Source organism: Elgaria multicarinata, chromosome 19 (assembly GCF_023053635.1).
Source record: "Elgaria multicarinata webbii isolate HBS135686 ecotype San Diego chromosome 19, rElgMul1.1.pri, whole genome shotgun sequence".
NCBI lineage: Eukaryota > Metazoa > Chordata > Lepidosauria > Squamata > Anguidae > Elgaria > Elgaria multicarinata.
The window spans coordinates 7,080,905-7,103,056 of NC_086189.1; the positions used below are offsets into that span (position 1 = coordinate 7,080,905).

The 22,152-nt window shown below is 48.3% G+C and overlaps 1 protein-coding gene across 2 annotated transcripts in view; it reads right to left on the minus strand.

Moving 5' to 3' along the window:
- Positions 1-22,152, minus strand: part of RABGAP1 (RAB GTPase activating protein 1) — a 94,431-nt gene that overhangs the window by 60,096 nt on the left and 12,183 nt on the right. For both annotated transcript variants that reach the window (XM_063144894.1, XM_063144895.1), the window contains exons 2-11: positions 21,061-21,261; positions 11,995-12,238; positions 10,022-10,226; positions 8,622-8,796; positions 6,986-7,143; positions 5,785-5,895; positions 5,333-5,399; positions 4,686-4,788; positions 3,518-3,687; positions 290-464 (exon numbers count right to left, since the gene is read on the minus strand). In XM_063144894.1, coding sequence (XP_063000964.1) covers positions 290-464; positions 3,518-3,687; positions 4,686-4,788; positions 5,333-5,399; positions 5,785-5,895; positions 6,986-7,143; positions 8,622-8,796; positions 10,022-10,226; positions 11,995-12,238; positions 21,061-21,210 — 1,558 coding nt within the window. In that variant the 5' untranslated portion in view covers positions 21,211-21,261. The remainder of the gene's footprint in view (positions 1-289; positions 465-3,517; positions 3,688-4,685; positions 4,789-5,332; positions 5,400-5,784; positions 5,896-6,985; positions 7,144-8,621; positions 8,797-10,021; positions 10,227-11,994; positions 12,239-21,060; positions 21,262-22,152) is intronic.

The following is a 22,152-nucleotide window of genomic DNA, read 5'->3' on the forward strand; positions in this document are numbered from 1 at the left end:
CTTTATTAGAAAGTAGATTCTTATGCTGCATTTTGTTTGGCATTTTCAATTCTGGTATTTTGTATGTTTCTAACATTTTATCCTGACCTGTTAGCTGTCCAGAGTATATCTGTTCATTGGGGAGCATATATATTCATCCACTCAATGCCGTTAACAGAGGCAGCAGACACTGCGGTGAATTGAGACACATTCCAAATTCTACAAATGCCTAAGTATCTATGGCCATAATCCGCAGCCGCCTGACCCCTGGTTTTGCTCTCTTCTCGGGCCACAGTCACCCCTTTCTTACCTTCCTCTTCGTCATCCTCCGGAGGGGAGGGGATCATAGAGCCCTGGGACCCCGACTGCGGGAGGCGGAGCGCTGGGCTTGCCGTGGTTTTCCTCCTCTCCCGTTCCAACTCGCTCTCCAGGCACACCACTTCGTAGAGCGTGTCGGTGCTGCTCTTCCGGTCCTTCTGCTTTATCTAAAGGAGACGATGCAGGCCAAGACTCAGCGTGGTAGAAGAGTCAAACAAAATGCCTGGACAACTTCCTAGCGCCTCGCTTCACAGCAGGGGCGGGCAACCTTTTATCGGCTGAGGGCTAGATGCCGGCAGTGGGCGGGGCCAATGGTAGCAGCGGGCGGGGCCAGAGCAGGCTGTGATACCCCACTTCTCTCCCCCTCTTTCTGCCAACTCCCTCTCTCAATTTCCTCTTCTTCTGTACCTAGCAGGCTGCCAGCGGAGGGGCACAACTCAGAGGTCTGAAGTGTTGGCTTCCTTAAAGCTAGGCTGAGGGCCACCGATTGGCTACTTCTGCTTTACAGAGAGGAGGAAACGGGAGGATCCCCGCTCCACCCTTTCCAACAAACAGAGAGAAGAACAGAATTGTGATTAGACTTAGCGATACAAGAGACGTTTCTTCTGATGTTTTCCGAAACCTGGAATACGCATCATAATGCACACAGCATCGCTTTGGCCAGGAGATTCCTTGTAGCAAAATGGAAAGACCTGGCTTCAAGGAGGAGGGCTCAGGGGGCAGGGCTCTGCTCTTCCTCTCTGAAGGGCTGGAGGCATAAGAGCAGGAGGGCTGGGGTGGGAGGGAGGGCAGCAGAGCATCTGGAATCCTGTGCTGAAGAACCACAATCAGGGAATTCCGGATTCAGAGATAGTAACTGGGGTGAAGGGAAGGAGGTGTTAACGTTTTCATTTCAACCTCTCGCTCGCCGAGGACGAAATGGCATCAGAAACCAAAATGGACTCAGAACGTGAGATCAGCCAGGAGAAAAATACGTGAACCGTTAGCAGACCAAGGAAGGTCCCTTTGAAATGCTGCCAATCAAGAGAGAATAATATCTGGCTGGTAAATCCAAAAAGAAATGAGATGCCATCTCCCCACCACACCCTTGCAGGCCGTGATGACCCGTGGGGAGTTGGCCCACATGCTTCTGGTGGCCATCAAAACTCCGCGGCTTGTGCCCTTGCCTTCCTGCCAGGAGCACCCACACATCTGGCCCGGCTCCTAAACCTCCTTGCTCTTGGCTGCTCTTTCCCTGCACATCCTTCAGGTCACGGCTACTTAAGTCCGCTGCCCTCTCCATTCCTCCTCCCCTAGGCTCCCTTTCCTTCCACTTCTCCACCCCCTGGACCTTCTTCTTTTTCAGCATCCTAGTCCTCAGCCTCCCTGGGTCCTTTGTGACGCTTTCTTTACCATCAGTTTAACATTTCCTTTCCTTTCTCAAAAGCTGCTTCTTTTTTTTTTCAACATCCCCCCCCCAAAAAAAACACTTGAAATTATTCCTTGATGTTCCATGATATTATTTATTTATTTATTTAGAATATTTATATACCGCTCCCCATTGAAAAAATTCGGAGCGGTGTACAAGATAAAATGAAAATAAAAACAGAATAAAACAGTTAAAACAAAATTTAAAAGAAGCAAAAACAGAGATCCAAGGCTGCATATTAAGGAAAGGCTTCTTGGAATAAAGATGTTTTCAGGAGGCGCTGAAAAGAGTACAAGGTTGGCGCCTGCCTGGCCTCCAGAGGCAGGGAGTTCCACAGGAGGGGAGCCACCATGCTGAAAGCTCTTCCCCTGGTGGATTCCAATCGGAGGATGGATCTATGTGGAACCACCAGGAGCAGACCCTCGGATGACCTCAGTGACCGGGCAGGTTGGTACGGGAGAAGGCGCTCTCTCAGGTATCTCATTATAGCAACTGAGCTAATTGTGGAAGGGAGGGAAAGAGGAGAGAAGGCGGGGCGTGCGGGTGGGCTATACGATGCTAGGAAGGTTGCTAGAGGAACACAAATCTTTCCTAATTACTATTCGCAACTCTTCGAAAAGTTTCCGCCTTGCAACCGGGACAACTTTCCTCCAACGGAAATGCTTCGAGACTCAAACAAACAAACAAGCAAACTTCTGCTTCACTTTATCTGAGTAACCCCATGCAGAGAGTGTTGGGTTTGTTTCTTAACCGCTTGCGTGTCTCGCTTTGGAGTTATCAGGCAAAGCTTCTTAAGCAAAGTTTCAAAAGGGAGACCCGAAAGCAGGGAGCTCCCCACCCCCTGCTCCCCAGATGAGCCGACCCCTTGGAAAAGTCAGGCTGGGGCCTGAGAACAAGTCAAGAGTGAGCGAGATAAAAAGCGCCACAATGAGAGCCGATGGAGCGAGACAAAAGGCGACGGAATTAGCTCAGAAAGATAAACTTCCTTAAACTAACAAGCTGGCGCTTCAGGAGCGGAGAAATATTTATAGCCAGCAGAAGCAATTGTTTAAGCCTCTTTAAATGCAGAATGTTCTCTCAGAAACCCCCATCACACACACACACACACACACACGGCTTCGCCAGAATGCCACTGCTACAGAAAGAATTCTAATGTGGATCCATGCAAATAGACTGGAGCCATCTTCCTTGCAATTCCTGCCACCTTGGAGGCAGAGAGATATGGGAGGTCATCTTAAGAACTAAGAGGAGCCCTGCTGAATTAGATCAAAGGCCTATATGCTCCCGTGCCCTGTTTTCCAGTGGCCAAGCAGATGTCCCGATGAGAAACACACAAGCAGGACACAAGGGCAAGAGCCCTCTCTCCTGTTGCTGCTCCCCAACAACTGGCCTTCAGGGGTAGACTGCCCCTGGAACGTGGAGGTTCCCTAACAGCCATCATGACAAGGAGCCGTCGATGGCCTTCTCCTCCTTGAAAAGGTGTGGCACAGACAAATCCCTAATATCTGGCCTCCTGCTCTGCTCCAGACCCAAAACCCAGAAGAATTTAAAGAAAAAGCAACAGAGTTGGGAAATGAACCAAGAAGCCCCCAAAGTTACACCCCCCCACACACACACCCCAGCCTTAGGAACATAAGAACACAGGACGCTTCCTTATACAGAGTCAGACCATTGGTCTATCTAGCCCAGTACTGTCGACACTGACTGGCAGCAGCGGCTCTCCAGGGTTTCAGGCGGGAGTTTTCCCAGCCCTACTTGGAGATGCTGCCGGGGACTGAACCCGGGACCTTCTGCATGCATGCAAAGCCTTACCTGCTTCAGCTTCAGGAAGAAATTCTCCGTGGAGCTCCGCTTGCTGAAGGGCCAAAAGAGCCTCTCGTTGGCGGGGCAGACGCGGACCTTGGTCTCCAGCAGGAAGCGGACGGGCTCCTGCACTTCTGTGATCACCAGATCCACCGCCGTGGTCAGGAAGAGCACTTTGTCTGGAAGCAGAGAAGCAAACAGATAAGTCGAGGTTTCCCTTCGCTCTGCCTGCCCGACGCTTGTGGGGTCAAAGCGGCCGTGTCAACATGCCCAGCATGGGCGCAGTGCCATCCGAAAGCATGCTTACTCAAGAGGCGAGCCCTGCTGTGTTTTACAGGGCTTATTCCCAGGTAAATGGTTGAATCCAGATTTACGTCGGATCAATTCCGACGGAAGCGGACTTCCCCGTCCCGTCCTTCCCACGGCAACCCTTCCAGCCCCCTGAAAATGAGACCTTTCTGAATGAGCTGAGCTCTGATGTGGGAGAGGGGAGGAATCCCCCCAAATTGGGCAGAAGGACCTTGCACAAGCAGGAGCCTCCCTCTTGCGGAAGGCAAATCTGGGCTCTAACTCAAAGCGTGCCCAGTACTGCAGCCCAAGCGTATTGGCAGCTGCGTTCCAGAGGCGCATTATTTCGCTGTTACGGTGCATCAGGTGTTGCACGGCACGTAGGCTTCACATTCCTGTGACCAACTGGGAAGTGTTAGACTACACCAGGCTCCCTCAACATGGTGCCCTGCAGATGTGTCGGACTGCAAAGCTCATCATCCCCAGCCAGCAAAGGCTGGCGGCCATGCTGGTTGGTTTTGATGAAGGGTGTAGCCCAACAACTTTGAAGGGCGGCAGGTTGGAGAAGGCTGTCCTATACCATCCTGGCATTACCTCTTCCTGAATCTGACTTAGAGGGTCCGAACACACAGACCCTCTCTGACTACGGCTGTGTGGCTCAGGAGTCACAATGCCATTTTGCCTCTGTCCCCTGCCCAACGACCCACCACCGCTTCAGTTTCTGACCCTGCTACCTGGCTTCTCCCCTGGATTGGCCTTCGACTGCTATGCACCAGTAGTATTCCTGCCTCCCCAACCCCAGCCTAAAGCACACTTCCACAGAGACACAGGAGCCCGCTTGCATGGCTCAGGCAATCAGGCCCCAACGGACAAGCTCTCGCTCACGAACCTTTCGGCGTTTCTTCGTTCACTATTTGGAAATGCGGAGATTTCGTGTTCCAGCTCCCGGTGATGATGTACGATTTCCCATCAGAGCTTTTGCCCATAGACTCCTAAAAACACACACAAAAAACCAGGCTGTACTGTACTGGACTAGGTTAAAGAGCCAACTAGAGTTCAACTGGGAAAGTACACACGTGGGGGACCACGTCCTGAAAGGATGGGGACCTTCCACCCATGGGCCTCACCTGGAGCGTGAAGTTTCCTCGGATTCCTCCAGGGGGCAGGGCTTGGCCTGCCAGTCCCAGCCTCACTATGACCTCCAGTCTGTGAGAGCCAATTGGCAGGGTGAGAAGCGCGCAAGAGAATCCTGTTATATCCAATCACAGATCAGAGATAACAGCGGGGACGCAGGGGCATGTGAAGCTGGGGACTCAGCCAGTGCTGGAGGAAGTAGCTCCTCCCAACACAGTTCAATCTTTTGCACACCTCTCACCACCTCAAGCCTCTGTGCCTCTCTCAGTATTGAGGAAGGCAAAATGGGTAGTGTGTGTCATGATATCAGTGGGTTGGGCGGCATATCATCTGGCCCACAGCCTCCCACCTTAAAGAAATTCCCCACTAACGGCAAAGTGTGTTAACCAAAGTGCTCCTTACCAGATCCAGCAAGTGCATATCACCGCTTTGCACGTCCTTCCCAGGGCTGAGGAGGAGGCCGAAACATCTGTAATTATAAAGACAGCCACGCAATTATTTTTAAAAAGCCAAGGTGATCTATCATTTTCACACCAGGCATTCTTTTGCTATCACAATCAAAGGATAGCAAAAGAAACCCAACTATGCTACAAATGTAAACCAATTTCTCACCTTAGTTCCTAGCACAGCAGCCAAAAGAACCCTGGAAAAGGTTCTAGGAGTTCCTAACATTATTTTCAGCAGGTTTGTTTGAAGGAGAACCATAGCGGATACTAAAATATTTAATCGCTGCCCCACAGCAGCCCCATAACCTCCTTGAGAAGAGTTGAGTGGAAGGGGGCAGGGAGAGAGAAGCTGGAGAGATTTTCAGCTGGGCAATCCCTGGAAGTCACGAGCATCGCAAGCCGAATTACCTTTCAATGGCCAGCTCTTTGTTGGTTGTCTGCTGTACATAGATGACAATCTTCTTGTCGATGCCTTGGCGAAGTTTAAAGCATTGCCTGTCCTTGTCTTTGGGAACAGCACTGTCGTTGGATGGAGGGGAAACATTCAGAGGGTCACTCAGACATTTCAAGGACTGAATCAGCCGGCAAATGACAGCTTTTCACAGGCTGCAATGGAGCAAGGCCCACAGCAAGCCCCGGGGCTGTCCAAAGGACCCTGGGGGAACCCTCGCCACTTCACGCAGCCAGCTTGGGCTCAGATCTGAAACCTCTTCAACCATGGGGATGACGGGAACTGTAGTGCAACGTACATGGAGGGTGCCGGGTTGGGGGAAGCTGCACAAGAATGTACCTTCCTACCAACAATGCCTCAGCACCCAATTTGTGTTGTAGAAAGGGACAACCAAGTTAAAACTCAGGATTTCAGCACCCTCCTGTTTAGCTTACGTTGGCCTGTTACGGTGGGACTGGACAGCAGGTGGCAGCAGAGCTCCAGAGAAAAGGGGAAAGACAGAGGCAAGCCAGCTGAATGAACCATCATCATCTTGCGCATTTAACACAAAAGGAACTACATTTTCTTTGCTACAAGCGACCTCTTGAACTGAAGGCTGTTATTGGGGGCAGCAATTTTAGCAAGAACAAGCCACTGATGGACATCTGCTTCCCCCCTCCCCAATCAGGCAACAGGCGGCTAATACACAACTGAGGGAGTTTATTACGACCGCCGTTTTAATTTTCAAGCAAACACTCCCCATTGAAAACCCAACACCTATGGAAACTCAGCTCCCCAAAGTTTAAAAATTGGGATTAATTTGTATTTAAAATAAAGCCTTTTTAAAGGGGAGGCTAAGAGTCCAAAGAAGAAGACGTGCTTCACCTAATGAACAAAGCTGACGCGCAGAGCGCAGAACCTGAACAAAACAGCACATTAATCAACCCACCCACGGTCGGTCTTGATTTTGAGACAATACCTTTTACATTAGCCTTGCCCAAACTGGTACCTTCCAGATGTCTGGGGCTACGAGTCCCATCAGCCTTAGACTGTGTAGCCAATGGTCTGAGATTCTGGGATTTGTACCCCAAAAGGTGTGGAGGGTATCCGGCTACTTTATGTGGCCTCACAGACTTAAAACCACCCTTATGAGCTGATGCTCTGATGGGGAAAGTGTACCTGAAATAACCTTTCCCGTCGTCTTCCTTTATTTCCAGAGACACAGAGAAAGTAAAGATGTCGCTGTCTGGCGTCTGAGGGGTGATAGGGACCGCAAGCGGGGTTTGTTTGGCAGAACGGCGGAAGGCGGTGGCAAAACTGTACAGGATTCGACTCACCTTGGGGACACAAAGAACAAGAGGAAGAGATCAAGGGCATGATCCTATGCACACCACGCTGGCTGGGGGGCGCGTGGAGTTGTAAGACTCTTGTTCTGTCTAAATAGGCATAGGATTGCACCCTAAAAGAGAGATGAGTCTACCCAAATCCACTACACTCTGCTGGTAATCCTCTACTTTGGGTTCAGTTCCCATCTCAGGCTAGGTGAAATAACAGCAAAGTGCAAGATTTCTCCCTAGAGAAATCGGTTTGGTTTGTGCTCATTAGGGGCTTCTTTTTTTTTAAAAAAAAAGGGCAGATAATTGCCTTCCTAATTTAGATGATTATGCCGACAGATGATGACTGCCCGATTCTGATATTTTTAGGACACAAAATTTATCCAACCCCCTTTTCAAGCCATCCAAATTGGTGGCCATCCCTACCTCTTGTGGTAGCAAATTCCATAGTTTAACTCTGCACTGTGTGAAGAAGTCCTTCCTTTGATCTGTCCTGAATCTCCCTCCCAACCAGCTTCATGGGCGATGACCCCATTGAGTTCTACTATTATGGGAGAAGGAGAAAAATGTCTCCCTATCCACATTCGCCACACCATGCATAATTTTGTACAACCACAGACAAAAGCTCCAAGGATGCAGAAGTTCTTTCAGTCCAATGGCCACATTCCAGTTCGGGGAAGCATTCCAGGGCTATGGGCCAAAGTAGGTGAGGCCTAACGCGGGGCCCAAATTCCAAATATATCTCTGGAGCCAAAATACCAAATATATCTGCATATTCTAGAGTAAAGCTCTAGCTGACAGTAACTCGGACTTAGGAGAGGTATTTCAGTCTTTCAGAATGGGGGTGGGGAGTGAAAGAAACCTGCACAAAAGCAGGAAACCACGGAATGATGGGTGGTTGGAGAAAGGGGACCCGGTCAGGGGAAGGGGATCCGGCCACGTGGGGAATCCTGGAGCACCAGACTGAAAGCCCAGGAAGGCCCAATTTTGGCCATTGACCTGAAATTCTTTATCCATCATTAAGCCACTCCTTCTTGTAGGAGAAGTCAAGTGAAAGCAAATAGTTTGCTGGTCTATGACCATAATAAATTTTGATTTGATTTGAAAGCAAATAGCACCAGCATGTGGCTTGATCCCTAATTGTGATGTGCGAGACAGGCCACTGAGTCAGACCCAGGGTATCAGTAGTACCTACACTGGCTGGCAACCGCTCTCCAGGGTTTCTACCAGGGGACTTTCCCTCTACCCGGAGGTGCCAGAGACTGAATGTGGGACCTTCTGCAGAGCCAAACAGATGCTGTCTCCCACTCCCACTCCTACTCCCACTTATTAGATTGTAAGCCTATGCGGCAGGGTCTTGCTATTTACTGTGTTATCTGTACAGCACCATGTACATTGATGGTGCTATATAAATAAATAATAATAATAATAATAATAACAACTCAGCTACAGACTTGGCTCAGCCCAAGCATTGAACTTACAGCTTCTTGGATTTCACATCGAAAGACATGAATCCTGAAGAGCTCCGAGTTGTAATGGCTTTCCGTGAAAGCAAAGCAGTCACTTTCCGGAGTCCCGTCGTGCCCTCGCACGCAGAACAGGATTTTGTAAATGGGGTAGTTGGCTATTTCAGTGTTTGTTGGAGGGTCCAGCAGCCTGATTGGAAAAAAGGGGAAAAAAGGGGGGGGAGATATAGAGGGAGAATAAGTGGAGGAAACTTGCAAGGCATACAAATCCTTCGGCTTTCAAACACACTAGCTGCAAATATGCTTTAAAGTGGATTCCTGCATTGAGCAGGGGGTAGAGATGTGAAGGCCCAGAAAAGAACAGACAAATTGGGGGGAAAGAATCCCCCCCCCAGTTTTGTTTTGTTTTTTGAAGCCTTTTGGGGGGGTTTTCCCAAAAAATTGAAAAAAATGAAGAAAAATGGATTATGGGATGTTTTATGATGAATAAAATGCTTAAGATAAGGTGTTCAGATATTTACTCCTCCAAATGTACTGTATCAGATTATTACAATTTCTGTGCACCGAGGACAAGTAAGTCCTAGATTACAAACTGAGACTACAACTCTCAAATGCAAGAGCAAGATGCATTTCTGCCTCTAGGGGCACATTGAAGCAGAGACTGAAACTGATAGCGATAGCTACAGCTCAGAAAATGAGTCTGATTAAATTTCATGCATATTCATTGAATCTTGGTTCCGCCTTTTTCTCGGTTCTTTTTATGGGAATGAGTGCTTTATATCTGCTTGACACTGTGGAGGACTGTAGAGGAGACATAATAATTGTCTTTGTTACTAATGTTGATGGTTTCTTCTGTTGTTTTTAGATTTTTTTTTTCCTGCTCCTCATAAACTGCAAAACCAAAAAGCTTCCTTACAGTTCAGGAGCTTGTAGCTCCATTTGCTACCAAAAAAAAAAAAAAATGTTAAAAAGGAAGTTCAGTTTGTAATAATTGTTTGAATACACTGTACTTTTAATATATCAAATGTAATCATTTTATGCCAAACCAACCTGGACATAATTACACTTTCTGTTCCTAAAGTAACAAAATGACTTTCAATCTATAAAAAGTGTTAATATTGCATTTTTTTTTCAATTTTCCGGAAAATTTCCGGGGTTTTTTCCGGGAAAACCCCATTTTTCCCCATGGCTTCAAAATACAGGGTTGACAATACTGGAAAACTGTCTGACTCCGTATAAGGCAGGTGCTAATGTTCCTACACTGTAATATAATCCTTAATCTTTAAGGGGCCACAATGTTGTTTTCGAAGCCGCTTTCTATAACGTGGCAACAGCTTCCGTCAGAGACGTTGCTGCGAATGCCGGGCAGACCCGGCCTCCCACAATGCCCCTCCCCACCCCAAGAAGGCGGGTACCTCACAGTTCCCTCGGACACATTAGGCACCGAAAGGGTCACGTCTACAGAAATCTGGCACTGGCTCCGCAAAATGGCCATCATCCTCAGGGCTTCCACCTCGCTCCGGGGGGCGTTGACGGAGGCGCAGCCCAGGTACGTGAGCTTGCTGAAGACAACGCTGTCCTCATCGGCCACGGGAGTAAAAGGGCTCGACTGCTCTGAGTCTGCAAGGCAGGAACGAGGGAGTGTCAGGACACGGGCAAGCAAGCAGGGAAAGCCAGGTGGATAAAAATGGAATGATACATATACAGAACATCAGCCTTCCCCAAGCTGGTGCCTTCCAGATGTTAGACTACAACTCCCAGGGATGCTGGGTTATAGTTCAACATATCTGGAAGGCGCCAGCTTGGGGAAGGCTGCACTATTTAATTGTACATAATTTAATTGCAAAATAAGTTTCCCTTAAGGAATAACACCGTAAATATTAAGTAATATGGATGTAGTCACGCTAGCTTTTTACTAGGTACATTGAGCTAAAGGAGGATGTTTTTTATATAAGTGAAGAACCAATGTGATCTTTTCTCAAACAGTAATATTTTATTTATCTATTTACCACATTTATATACCGCTCCACATCTAGAAAGATTCCAGAGGTATGAACAATAAAAATATAACTAGGTAAAATCAAAGAACAGAACATCATGTTAAAAATTGTTATTTTTAAAAAACAAGAATTTTAAAAACCGTGGCTGGTCAGTCAAGGAAGGTTGCCTGAAATAAAGATGTTTTTAGGAGGCCCTGGAAACAACATAGCGTTGGTGCCTGCCTGACCTCCAGAGGCAGGGAGTTCCACCTGAAGGGAGCCACCACACTGAAGGCTGTTCTCCAGATGGCCTCGAATTGGGCCATGGGTCCATACAGAACCACGATTATGACATCAGTGAGCAGGCAGTTTGGTAAAGGAGAAGGCGTTCTCTCAGGTTTCCTGGTCCGAAGTTGTTTGGGGACAAAAACCTTTAAACCTTGCCTGGTAGCCAATAGGCAAAGGAGTTGCATGTTAAAACGGGACAGCTCCTCACAACAGCCAAGCTGTTGTATTCTGCACTAGCTCCAGCTTCCAGAACAACCGTAAGGACAGCCCCACGGAGATCACATTGCAATAATCTAGTTTTGAGGTTACTAGTGCCTGTACCACTGTGGCCAAGCTATCCCTGTAGCTGGCGAAGCAGCTGAAGCTGGTAAAAGGCACTCTGAGCCGCTACAGCTACATGGGCCTCCAGTGACAGTGATGGGTCTAGGAGTGCCCCCAGACCACGAACCAGATCTTTCAGAGGGTGCAACCCCATTCAGAACTCCCTACTGGGCTTCCATCTTGCTAGGATTCAGCTTCAGTTTATTGGCCCTCATCCAGCCCATTACTGAGTCTAGACACTGCTCCAGGACTTGCACAGTCTCACCTGATACAGCTGTCACAGGGAGATAAGTGCTCTACCTGATCTGCAGATTTTTGGATTTGTGCCATCATTTAGGAAAGATAAGAAGCGTCAACGGGAAAACAGTAGATGATTTAAATTGGACTCTGGCCTGCTGCCTGAAACCCTCCCAATGAATTTGTCAGCCAGGTCTCTTGGGCCAGAGAATTCGACAACCTGAGCACCACAGGTGGGAAAGCCCTATGCTGAAGCTCAAAGGGTGGGGGCACCAGGGAAGGCCTTTTTATCCATAGGTTGGTGCAGTTCATCGACGGAACGTTTCTTTCTATCTGCCAGGGTTTGGGACTTTTTGCTGGCTGACTTTTATTTTTATTGGTGTTTGCTAGCTGCCTTGAGGGTGATTTGACAGGAAGGCAAGATACTGGTGATTTAAGAAAGGACTTTAAACCGGCGTTGGATGCACACCGATGCTTCCGTCTTTGCAGAGGCTTCTCGAGACTTAGTTTTGCCCTCTTGCTTCCCATATCTTCTCCCCCACAGCCCCTCAAAATCATCTCACCTCCTTGTGCTGGTTTCACTGGCAGGCTCATCTCAGGTTTTTGGTGTCCCGCCATGGACACAGGGTTAATGGTGGAGGATGCTGAGGCCTCGAGGAGGACCAGCTCATCCCCCTCTCCATCACGGGGATGGTCCTCCTCCTCCTCCTCGTGTCCCCGGTCATTAGATTGGTCTTCCATGGGGGGATCCATTAGGACGTCCTCAAGTTCTTTCTGCAGCTGCTGCTCACTCCCATTCCCTACAATCTGTGGAAACAAGCGGCACTTATTCAGCAACAACAGGACACATCTTGGCTGAGACCAACCACAGACAGACACACACACACAAGTAGATCAATAAGGTGACAAGGTAAGAAGCAGCCTAAATACAAAAGAGTTCCCTTAACTCGCCTGGTTGACACATTTGCAGGTAACACAGAATATCACAGAAGCTGTGATTTGGAAGCTGCAACGCTCAATGAAACAATACACAAGTATATTAACATCTCCGCTCAACAGGTTTGGACAGGAAGGACTCGCAACGAGAAGCCAGCTCCAGCTTCCACGGGTTCATAGGAGCCACCTGAATGCATTTACTGCCCAGCAAACACACACACACAGGTACCCAAAATGGAGAGCAATCGCAGTAGAAGGGGTCGAAAACAGCACTGAGCATCCTGCAACGGCCGAAATGGGCTGAGAAAGGAGAAGGCAGCACCAGCCCACTCAGAGACGAAAGCAAAGCCCTCCTGGCCATCCAAGCTACCTCTACTGCCTTCACCGCCGGCATCGTACCTGCTCTGCTTTGCGCCACAGCCTTCTACCCCCCACCCCCGATTCTCACAAGCTTGCTGAGGTAAGGAAAGGCCCGCTAACGAGTCCCAGCCTGTGCGGTTACACCTACATCAAGTCGCTGTGGAGCATCCCGAATGCTTTAGTGCCAAAAATAGCAGGGAGAAATATGTGGCTTATAGAATAAGAAGGCAAAGAGAAGCCAGCTCCAATGTCTTCCCACACCTGTTGCTTAAGACAGTGCTGATGGTTAGTGTGTCGGACCTATTTAAATCTCTGTTCAGCCACAAACTTACCGGGTGACCGAGGGCCAGTCACCAGTTCTCATCCTGTCTCACAGGGTTGTGGTGAGAGTAAGGCAAGGGTATGTGTGTGGGGGGGGGGGGGGGAAGAACCATACGTTGCCACCACGTTCTTTGAAGAGTGATGTTTTTGGAGATTGCTTTCAGCACTTAATAACAATGACAGAGTCATAACAGAAGCCATCTTCTTCACAGAGCAAACAGCCACAGTACACAGCTCTTTGCCTGCTGCTTCCCCTTCACAAACGGTGGCCACGCAGCTCCTCGTGCCCCTAAAACCACCCCTCCTTGGAGCCCTCGTATCTCTCCACGCACTCCTGGTCCATAAGCATCTCTTCCTCCCAAGCCCATTGCGTCATTCGCCCGCCAGCATGCATGCGCTGCAAATCCTAGAACAGCCACCCCCAACTTAGAAGCTTTCAGGTTTGTTGTGGATGGTAAGTTCCATCATCCCCAGCCAGCCTGGCCGCACTTGCTGGGGGCAGTGGGAGTTGTAGTCCACCTGGAGAGCAGCCTAGAGAAAGCTGCTCTAGAGGGATGAATATGGTGGTTATTTGACACCAAACGTAGTTTATTGCAGTTTCTCCTGTGATGTCTGAAAGAGGTGGGGATGCACTCAAGAATGCATTTCCCCCAAGAGAAATAACTGGGCACACCAGCCTTTCCAAAGGGATTATCCTCTGGTATTAACATTTAAAGCTCTAAACGGCTTGGGGCCAGGCTATCTGAAGGAACGCCTCCTCCCGTATGTACCTGCCCAGACCCTAAGGTCATCCTCAGGGGTCCTTCTCTGTGAGCCCCTGCCAAAGGAAGTGAGGCAGGTGGCTACCAGGAGGAGGGCCTTCTCTGCTGTGGCACTTTGGCTGTGGAATGAGCTCCCTAAGGAGGTTTGCTTGGCACCTACATTATATGCTTTTACACACCAGGTGAAGACCTTTTTATTCTCCAAGCATTTTAACAGTCTATAAATAAATTTTAACTTGGTGTTTTAAATTTGCAATTTTGCATTGCTGCTGTTTTTATCTGGTTGAGCTTTTATATTGTATTTTATATTATGGTTTTATACTGTTGTTTTATACTTTGAATGTTTTTCATTTTTGTGAACCGCCCAGAGAGCTCCGGATATTGGGCAGTATAGAAATGTAATTAATTAATAAATAAATAAATATCCCTCCCCCACGTGATACAGTAAGACAACCCCTTCCTTTCCAGCATGGGGCAAAGCAAAACAGAGCAGCAGCCACTGAACTCTCTCCTCGGAAGCAGCAGGACAAACAGTACAGGCACCAAGGGCTTTCCTGCACCCCCAGCCAACGTGGGTGCAAAACAAAACTGGGTGTGAACTCAACATGGGGCCCACTCACTTTTCTAGGGCAGGAGACATCTCCCAAGCACCCGAGAGCCACAAAGCTGGCTCCCCCGCCAGCTCGCCGAGTCAATGTTCCCCTCGGACGTCTTTCACGTGCAGGAGCAAAGAGCAGCCGCCAACTGCCTGAAATCTAGTTCAGCCTGTTGAGCGTATCCATCACATTAGACGTTAGAAGGGTCTGCCCTGTAATTTGCAGCGAAACAAGAGGAATCTTTGGAGACAGGCCATAACACAGTGGCAGAGAGCCTGCAGAAGGTCCCAGAGTTGATCCCAGAAAGGGTCAGGAAGCAAGGCAGAGCTGCTGTCAGCCAGAGGAGACCACATCAATCTGGATGACCTGGACCCACGGCCTGATTCAGTTTAAGACCATTGCTACATTTATTTTGAAGTATTTTAACGAAATCCTGAAGCCATGTTCTCAGGGTGGACATTATTTTATTTGTTTATTTGGTTTGTATGCCACCTTTCTACACTCACAGCAGCTTTCAATCACAGATAAATGACATAATTAAAACAATAAAAAAGATGTTTAAAACACAATTAAAAACACAATATTAACAGAATAAAAACAGCTCCCAACCTAATGGACCGACTTACACACCAGTCCTGCTTGCATAAAAACATATTTGCCTGCCAGTGGGAGAACAGCAAAGAGGGAGCCAACCCAGCCTCCCTCAGCAGGGAGTTCCACAGCCTGGGGGCCACCACCGAGAAGGCCTTCTCTCACATCGCCACCAAACATGCCTCTGAAGGCGACGATCCTGAAAGAAAGGGTCTCAGTAGAAGAACACCGTTCCTTTGCACACAGAAGGGCCCAAATTCTGTCTGTGGTCTTTCCAGTGAAAAGGATCTCTGGGCAGCTGGGAAAGGCCTCATTCTGCCAGGGTAGCCACTGCTTGTTGGGAGCAGATAGCACTGCCCTGGATGGACCAACAGACTGACTTGGGTAAGAAAGCTACCTAGGTTTGTACGTCCATAAAAAAGGCCCCGGGGCCTTTTGCCATCCAGATGTGTTGGAAGCAACTCTTATTGTCGCCAACCGGCATGGCCAAGGGCTTGCCTTGGGTCTGGAGGGGGAAAAGAACAGCTGTGTTGTTCCATGCTGAGCAATGCCAGAAGCAGGAGGGAGGACTCAGTGTTTAAACTACCTACGGACTGCGGTGGGCAGTGGCACGGTGAACCTGTGACGCCTAGCACAGCTCTGGCAGCAGCAGAAGTGAGCGCCAAGAACAGGCACCGCATGCTGCCTGGGTGTTTGGCAGGCAGTGTAGTGTTGGAAGTTTTACAGAGCACGCCTCCCTGCTGCTGTGCCCATTACAAATTTGCTTCCTCTTTAATGAAGGAGTGAGGTAATGATTGTACTCCAGGTAATCAGGCCTTTACACACAGAACTGTGTTAATAAAAGGAGAGGAATTTTTTAAAAAACTGGAGTTTGGGGGGGTTAACAAGAGAGTTTGGGACAGGGCCTTTTCGGTGGTGGCCCCCAGACTATGGAATGATCTCCCTGACGAGGCTCGCCTGGCGCCAACGCTGCTATCTTTCTGGCGCCTGGTTAAGACTTTCCTCTTTGCCCAGGCATATGGTGGCACATCTTAATCACCCACATGTTTTGTTTTTTAATTGTTTTTAATGCTTTATGTGTGTATGTTCTGTGTTTTAGGATTTAAAATTTTGTATACTCATTTTAATCTTAATTTTAGAATTTCTGTAAACCGCCCAGAGAGCCCTGGCTATGGGAACGGTATATAAGTGCAATAAATAAATAAATAAATAAATTCAGTGAGACTCCTGAGTAAATATGCATAGAATCAAAATCTCCATTCCTGGGCAGAGAGAGATGGAATCTATGCAGAGCGGCTGTTATTTGTTTACCAAAATACAAACAAATAGAGGGATGTTTCTTAAAAAATTACTGTTCTTTTATTAACACAATTTTGTGTGTAAAGGTCCAGTTACTCTGGAAATTACCTTACTGTTAGCAGTAGCACTGAAGTCAGATTGGACTTTATAACTGGCTAGAGAAAATAAAGGCTGGCTATGAAGCTTCTGGCACATTGCTTTGACTTCCACAGAGAGACTTCCACATGATGTAATGTCTGAAAGGAGATCATGTAGAGGCAAGTAGAAGATGGACAAACTGGGGTTGGAAGAATCCCCCAACGGCTCCAGCATCACTCATAAAAGCCTGAAGCAAGTAGATGGGGACGCTATATAGCTTGTTATCCGGAGAAAGCTGTGTGCCCCCTTCTATGAGGGGTCCTTGGTGGATAACTATAAAGATGAACTTGCCCTTCCAGGGTAAACTGCCCTGCCTTCCCCTGGCTGAGAACTTAATCCAGGCAGAAAGTGGGACAGCTGAGACTTGTATTTTGCCAAGGGTTGTGAACTCTTTCAACCCACCTCCGATTGGTCCCTTTTAAATGTGAAAGCAAATCAGAGGCGGAAGCAGGGGAGTAAACTTAGGCTGAACATAAGGAGAAACTTCCTGAATGTGCACGCTGGTTGATAGCGGCCCAGGTTGCATTGTTTTGCTGGAGGTATTTAAGAAGAGGCGTGATGGCCCATCTGTCAGGGATGCTGCAGAAGCAAAGGCATCAACTGAAAGGCCACCAGGAAGAACACCATGGCAAGGGTGGGGGGAGACCAACCTGGCCCATACCTCAACTAGAAAAGGAACAGCTACAGGAACCAATTTCACCAGGGGCGAAGGCAATCACAGGGCTCGGCGTGCACTGCTCCAATCGCCTGTCTGTGTACAAATAAAAACCCTCCACCAGCATTTTCCACTGCAGTTTCTCGTGAGCCCATGGCTCCACCTCTACTGACCCACCCTCCACCCTGCTGGTCACATTGGCCACCAGCCTCCACCAGGATTCACCTTTTCCTGCCAGAAAAACACCTCTAAGAGTATCACTGAAATTAAAAGTGAAGAACCCAAATAATCCATTAAAAGTGAAGCACGGTGAAGAATCTAAATCATCAATTTAGCCCAGATGATGAACTTAAGAGCAAACTGGATGCTAAAGAGGGGCTCAGTTCACACAACGCGTTCGTCGACACAGTGTGAAAACTCCACTCAATGCTTGAGTTCGTAGGAGGTCCTCCCCACGCAACATGTTCTAACTCCACCCTTGTGTGACTGTAGGCTACCGTGGAGTTGAGTAAAATCCATTGCGACGTTTGATTGACAGTTCCTCCGCCCTCTCTCCTCCCCCGGTCCTCCCAATGGTATCCCATCAGCCATTGCTTCAAAAAAAAAACCCAATCCTGGAGGCTCTCCTAGAGTGGCACTCACTCCTTTCACCACTCTTGCCAGGGAACTCTGTAGTCAACTCCACGGAAAACTCCATGGAGTTTAATAAACAACACAACACATTGGTTATGCAGGAACTCTCCTCTCCACAGCATGGATATTCAGCATGGAGTGTTTCCCCCCACAAAAAACTCACACTGTGGGGTGGAGTTTTCCTGCCAGACAACACATTTTTCAACAGTGGTGTAAAAACTCCACCATGGAGTTCTAAAACCAGCGTTGACAAATGTGTTGTCTGAACTGAGCCTTTATTTGCCATTCCTGAGTTTTAGAAATGGCCAAAGCGGTGGTTACGTCCCTATTTTAGAAATCTGACTCCTCCCACTCCACCCCACTTGGGGCTATACTAGGTGGCCTCTCACTGGCAATAGTGAGGTGTATGCAGTCATAGACTGCCCAAAACTGGCACCATCCAGATGTGTTAGACTGCAACTCCCATAATTCCCAGGGAATTATGGAACTTGCAGTCCAACACATCTAGAGGGGTACAGGCTGGGGAAAGTTGCTTTAGGGAGCTGAGACATAAGCTATTATGCAAGGAGCCCTAGGAAAAGTTTCTGCATGCTTGCATTCACGCAAACATTTCCCCACTGCCCACTCTAAAGCTACCATATTTCTACGATTGTAAGACGCCATCGAGTGTAAGACACACACTAATTTCAGTATCACCAACAGGAAAAAAAAACCCTAAGACACACACACGATTCTAAGACGTACCCCATTTTTAGAGATGTTTATATGGGGGAAAAAGTGCGTCTTAGAATCGAAGAAATAGGGTATGTCCTTCTTCCATTTCAGCAGTGCCACTTACCCAACCTCCTTACAGGGAGCCATAACCATTAAACCAGCTTGCATCTGTCCCACGGACATAGCCGTGATACGAGCGCCCCACAACTCTACGAATTTAAGAAGCTAAATGTTCGATCTGAATGGATGAGGCAGACCAAGAGGAAGTGTCAGGTATTATCACAGGCAAACTGAGTCAGCGCAAGTGTTGGATCATCAGGGCTTCAAGTCCAGTTGTCGTTGGACTGCAATTCCATCAGCCCTAGCCAGCATAATCACAGGGAGATATGAGAGCTCCAGTTCAACAGAGGTGAACCCGTGTTCCCCATCCCTGCACTGCACGCTGTATTCGAAAGCTGTTTTCTCTCTCTACGCAATGTACTTATTTCCAATGGAAAACGAAGGGATACTTCTTTTGGGGCACAAGGTTAGGAACTTCTTCAATGAGGTTAAGAGGCTAAAAAACAGGAGAGGAGATCTGACAGGTGCCAATTCGCTTGCCTTCTTCCCAGAGCTCATGTAACACTCTACTTTTCCCGAACTATCCAGACAGCATCACAAAAACACAACAAACCCTCTCGAATAAACACAGCCAAGGCAAGCAGCAGGAAATGGCTCAAGGCAATTTACGCTATTCAAAGATTGTGTCTAGTCTTGGCTTGTGCCGCACAATGAAGCTTAACACAGCGCAGAAACATACAAACAAACAAACCCAATTTTTGAGTTCCAGAACAGGAAGCGGGAGAATTTCTTTGGGTAATTGCTATGACCTAGAATTGCTTTTGAAAAGGCTGCTAGAGAGTGGAGCTGGGCCAAGCCCCTACTTCTTTAGCAAAGAACACAATAGCTTTTGGAAGGAGTCTGCTATTTGGACTCCAGAGGAGATGTAAATTAATCAGAGAAACAGGAAACATCTGGGCAACGGGCTAGAGAAGTGCATGCAGTGTTTACACCAAGCTTAACGGTGCCACGATTCCCTACAGATCATTCATTGCTGGCACATCACAGACCAAAACCTTTTGCACCGTATCAGAGCAGCAGCAACCTCATATCGATTCTACACTGCAATCTATCAGTCAATGAAACATTTACCCACAGTTCAAACAGCAGTCCGAGAACAAGCAAGGATTCCTGGGCACTCGTGACCTGTGTTACTAGGGTAATATTCCCACCCACCCCGAGATGCCAGCAGTTAGGCCGAAGGCCAGAAGGAGAAGCCAGGACGTGAGACTTAAACTGGGAGGGGAGAGGGCAGAAGTCGGAAACGCTTGCAGGCTTGGGAGTACGTACTCCCAAATGAAGAGTTGGGGCTGGTGAGGGACCAACTTCTGAAGGCAGCCTGGTGACTTAAACATTTTCAACTGCAACTCCCACAATCCCCCAAAATTAGCCATGCTGGCTGAGGCCTATGGGAGCTGTAGTCCAAATCATCCAAGAGGCACCAGCTTACCCATGCTAGCCTAAGTAAGTCCTGCAGGCCAAATTCCATTTCGGAGAAGCTCCTGGGGGCCGCGTTGCAGTGGTGGGAGAGACCATGGCAGAAGGGATGGGGCTCAAAACACCAGGGCTATTTTTAGCTTAAAGCTCCTACTGCCAATAACTATCTAAGCCTTAGAAGAGGTGTTTCAAGTTTTTAGAATTTGGGGAGTGGGGGGAGATACATGCAAAAGCTTGAAAACAATCAAATCAGCAGCAGCCGGAAGGAAAGGAATGTATGACCATCTGGGGAACACAGAGGGGTGGACTGAGACCCCAGGAGGGTCGGTTTTGGCCCATGGTCCTGACGTTCCTCACCCTGGATTTCAAAGCACAGTCAAAGTGAAGGGATTTGAGCAGCACCTCCACTCCACCTCACCAGCAAGCTCATCATCTTTACATCTCCACAGCCCATTGTCCTTTCCTCTAAGGAGTAAAATGGCCCAATGTGGCTGTGACAGATTCTGCTGCACTTCTGCAGGATGGGAGGCAACAGTAGAGCCCCCTCATGATCTCCCTTCCACCACCACCGCCCGCCCGTTTGTAACAGGATGTCCTGCTCTAGGAGCAACGACTAGGAACATAGGAAGCCGCCGTATATGGAGCCAGACCATTAGTCTATCTGGCCCAGTACTGTCGACACTGACTGGCAGCAGTGACTCTCCAGGGTTTCAGGGAGGATTCTTTCCCAGCCCTACCTGGAGATGCCAGGGGTCAAACTTGGGACCTTCTGCATGCAAAGCAGGGGCTCTACCACACTGAACTACAGTCCCTACTCCAACTAGATTTCTATCTCTGCAATCCCAGGCCTGCACTGTCGTTTTGAAGGCCATTTGCTGATGCACATAGTGTTCTCAGGTTATACCAAGGAGCATGGGACTGATTCAGCATAAGCCAGCCAGGCTCCGAGTAGGAAGAGCCTCCTTCATTTGAGAAAGGCAGAAGCCAGTGTAAGCAAACAATTGTTCACAACAGAAACAGGGCGGTGATTCACAACTCCAACCTCCCCCTCCACACACCCCGGTCTAAATTCCGATTATAGGCCCTTACCTTCAGTCCCGTCTTTTCATCGTCGCTGCCATTATTGGTAGACGGCGTTTCATCCCCTTGCCTGGAAATCAAGACAAAATCTTCGCTGTTAAGAGTAGATACCGAGTCTGAAGACACACTGATTTTTCCAACAGAGGCCTTGTCATCCATGACTTATAAAAAGGGAAGCTTGACTCATGAATGGGCTTGGGTCATAAGTGCCTGAAAAACAAAATGAAAAATTAAGAATAAAATAAATAATAATGAGAATAGCATGTGTGTTTTTATTGATAATTAAGCTGCTCCTAAAAAGTCATGCTGTTTGGGGCGTGTTTCTTTACCACACAGTAAAGCGAGACAGCAGTCATAAGCTGGGCAGCCACCACTGCAGCCCCCATTAAGCTGAGGATTTTACAGGTCAAGACCAAAATTGGCAGCTACTTTCCTAGAGAGTCTCCCCTGAGGTCGTTTTGGGGGGGGGGGCATCTCAACCCCTGACCCTTTAAAGTTCCCTGCCAGCGTGAGAAAACCCATGCTGGATCAGACCAGAGGTATGTCTCATCCAGCATTCTTTTCCCACAATGGCTAACCAGAAGCCTTTGAGAAGCCAGGGATGGCTGGGGGCTTCTGGGAGTTGTAGTCCAACACATCCGGAGCTTACCAAATTGGGGAAGGCTGATCTAGACCATGAGTGGGCAAAAGGGAGGTTTGCATTAGATCACCAAGGATTTCCAGCTTCCAATCATGAAGGCTGCTGAAATGAAGAAAGCTTGGGCGGGGAGGGGAAGAACCAGAAATATATATTTTTTCCTATAGAAGGCCTGCGTCTACTAAGGTTACAGCGCTAAAACCAAGGCAGACCTGGCATCATCCACTGCTCTGACCCAGCCTCCAAGGGATATTTTAAATAAAGGATATGGTCCAGGTCCGGGCCCAATTCAAAGTGCTGGTATTGACATTTAAAGCCCTAAACGGTTTGGGGCCAGGTTATTTGAAGGAACGCCTCCTCCCATATGTACCTGCCCGGACCTTAAGATCATCTACAGGGGCCCTTCTCCGTGAGCCCCTGCCAAAGGAAGTGAGGCAAGTGGCTACTAGGAGGAGGGCTTTCTC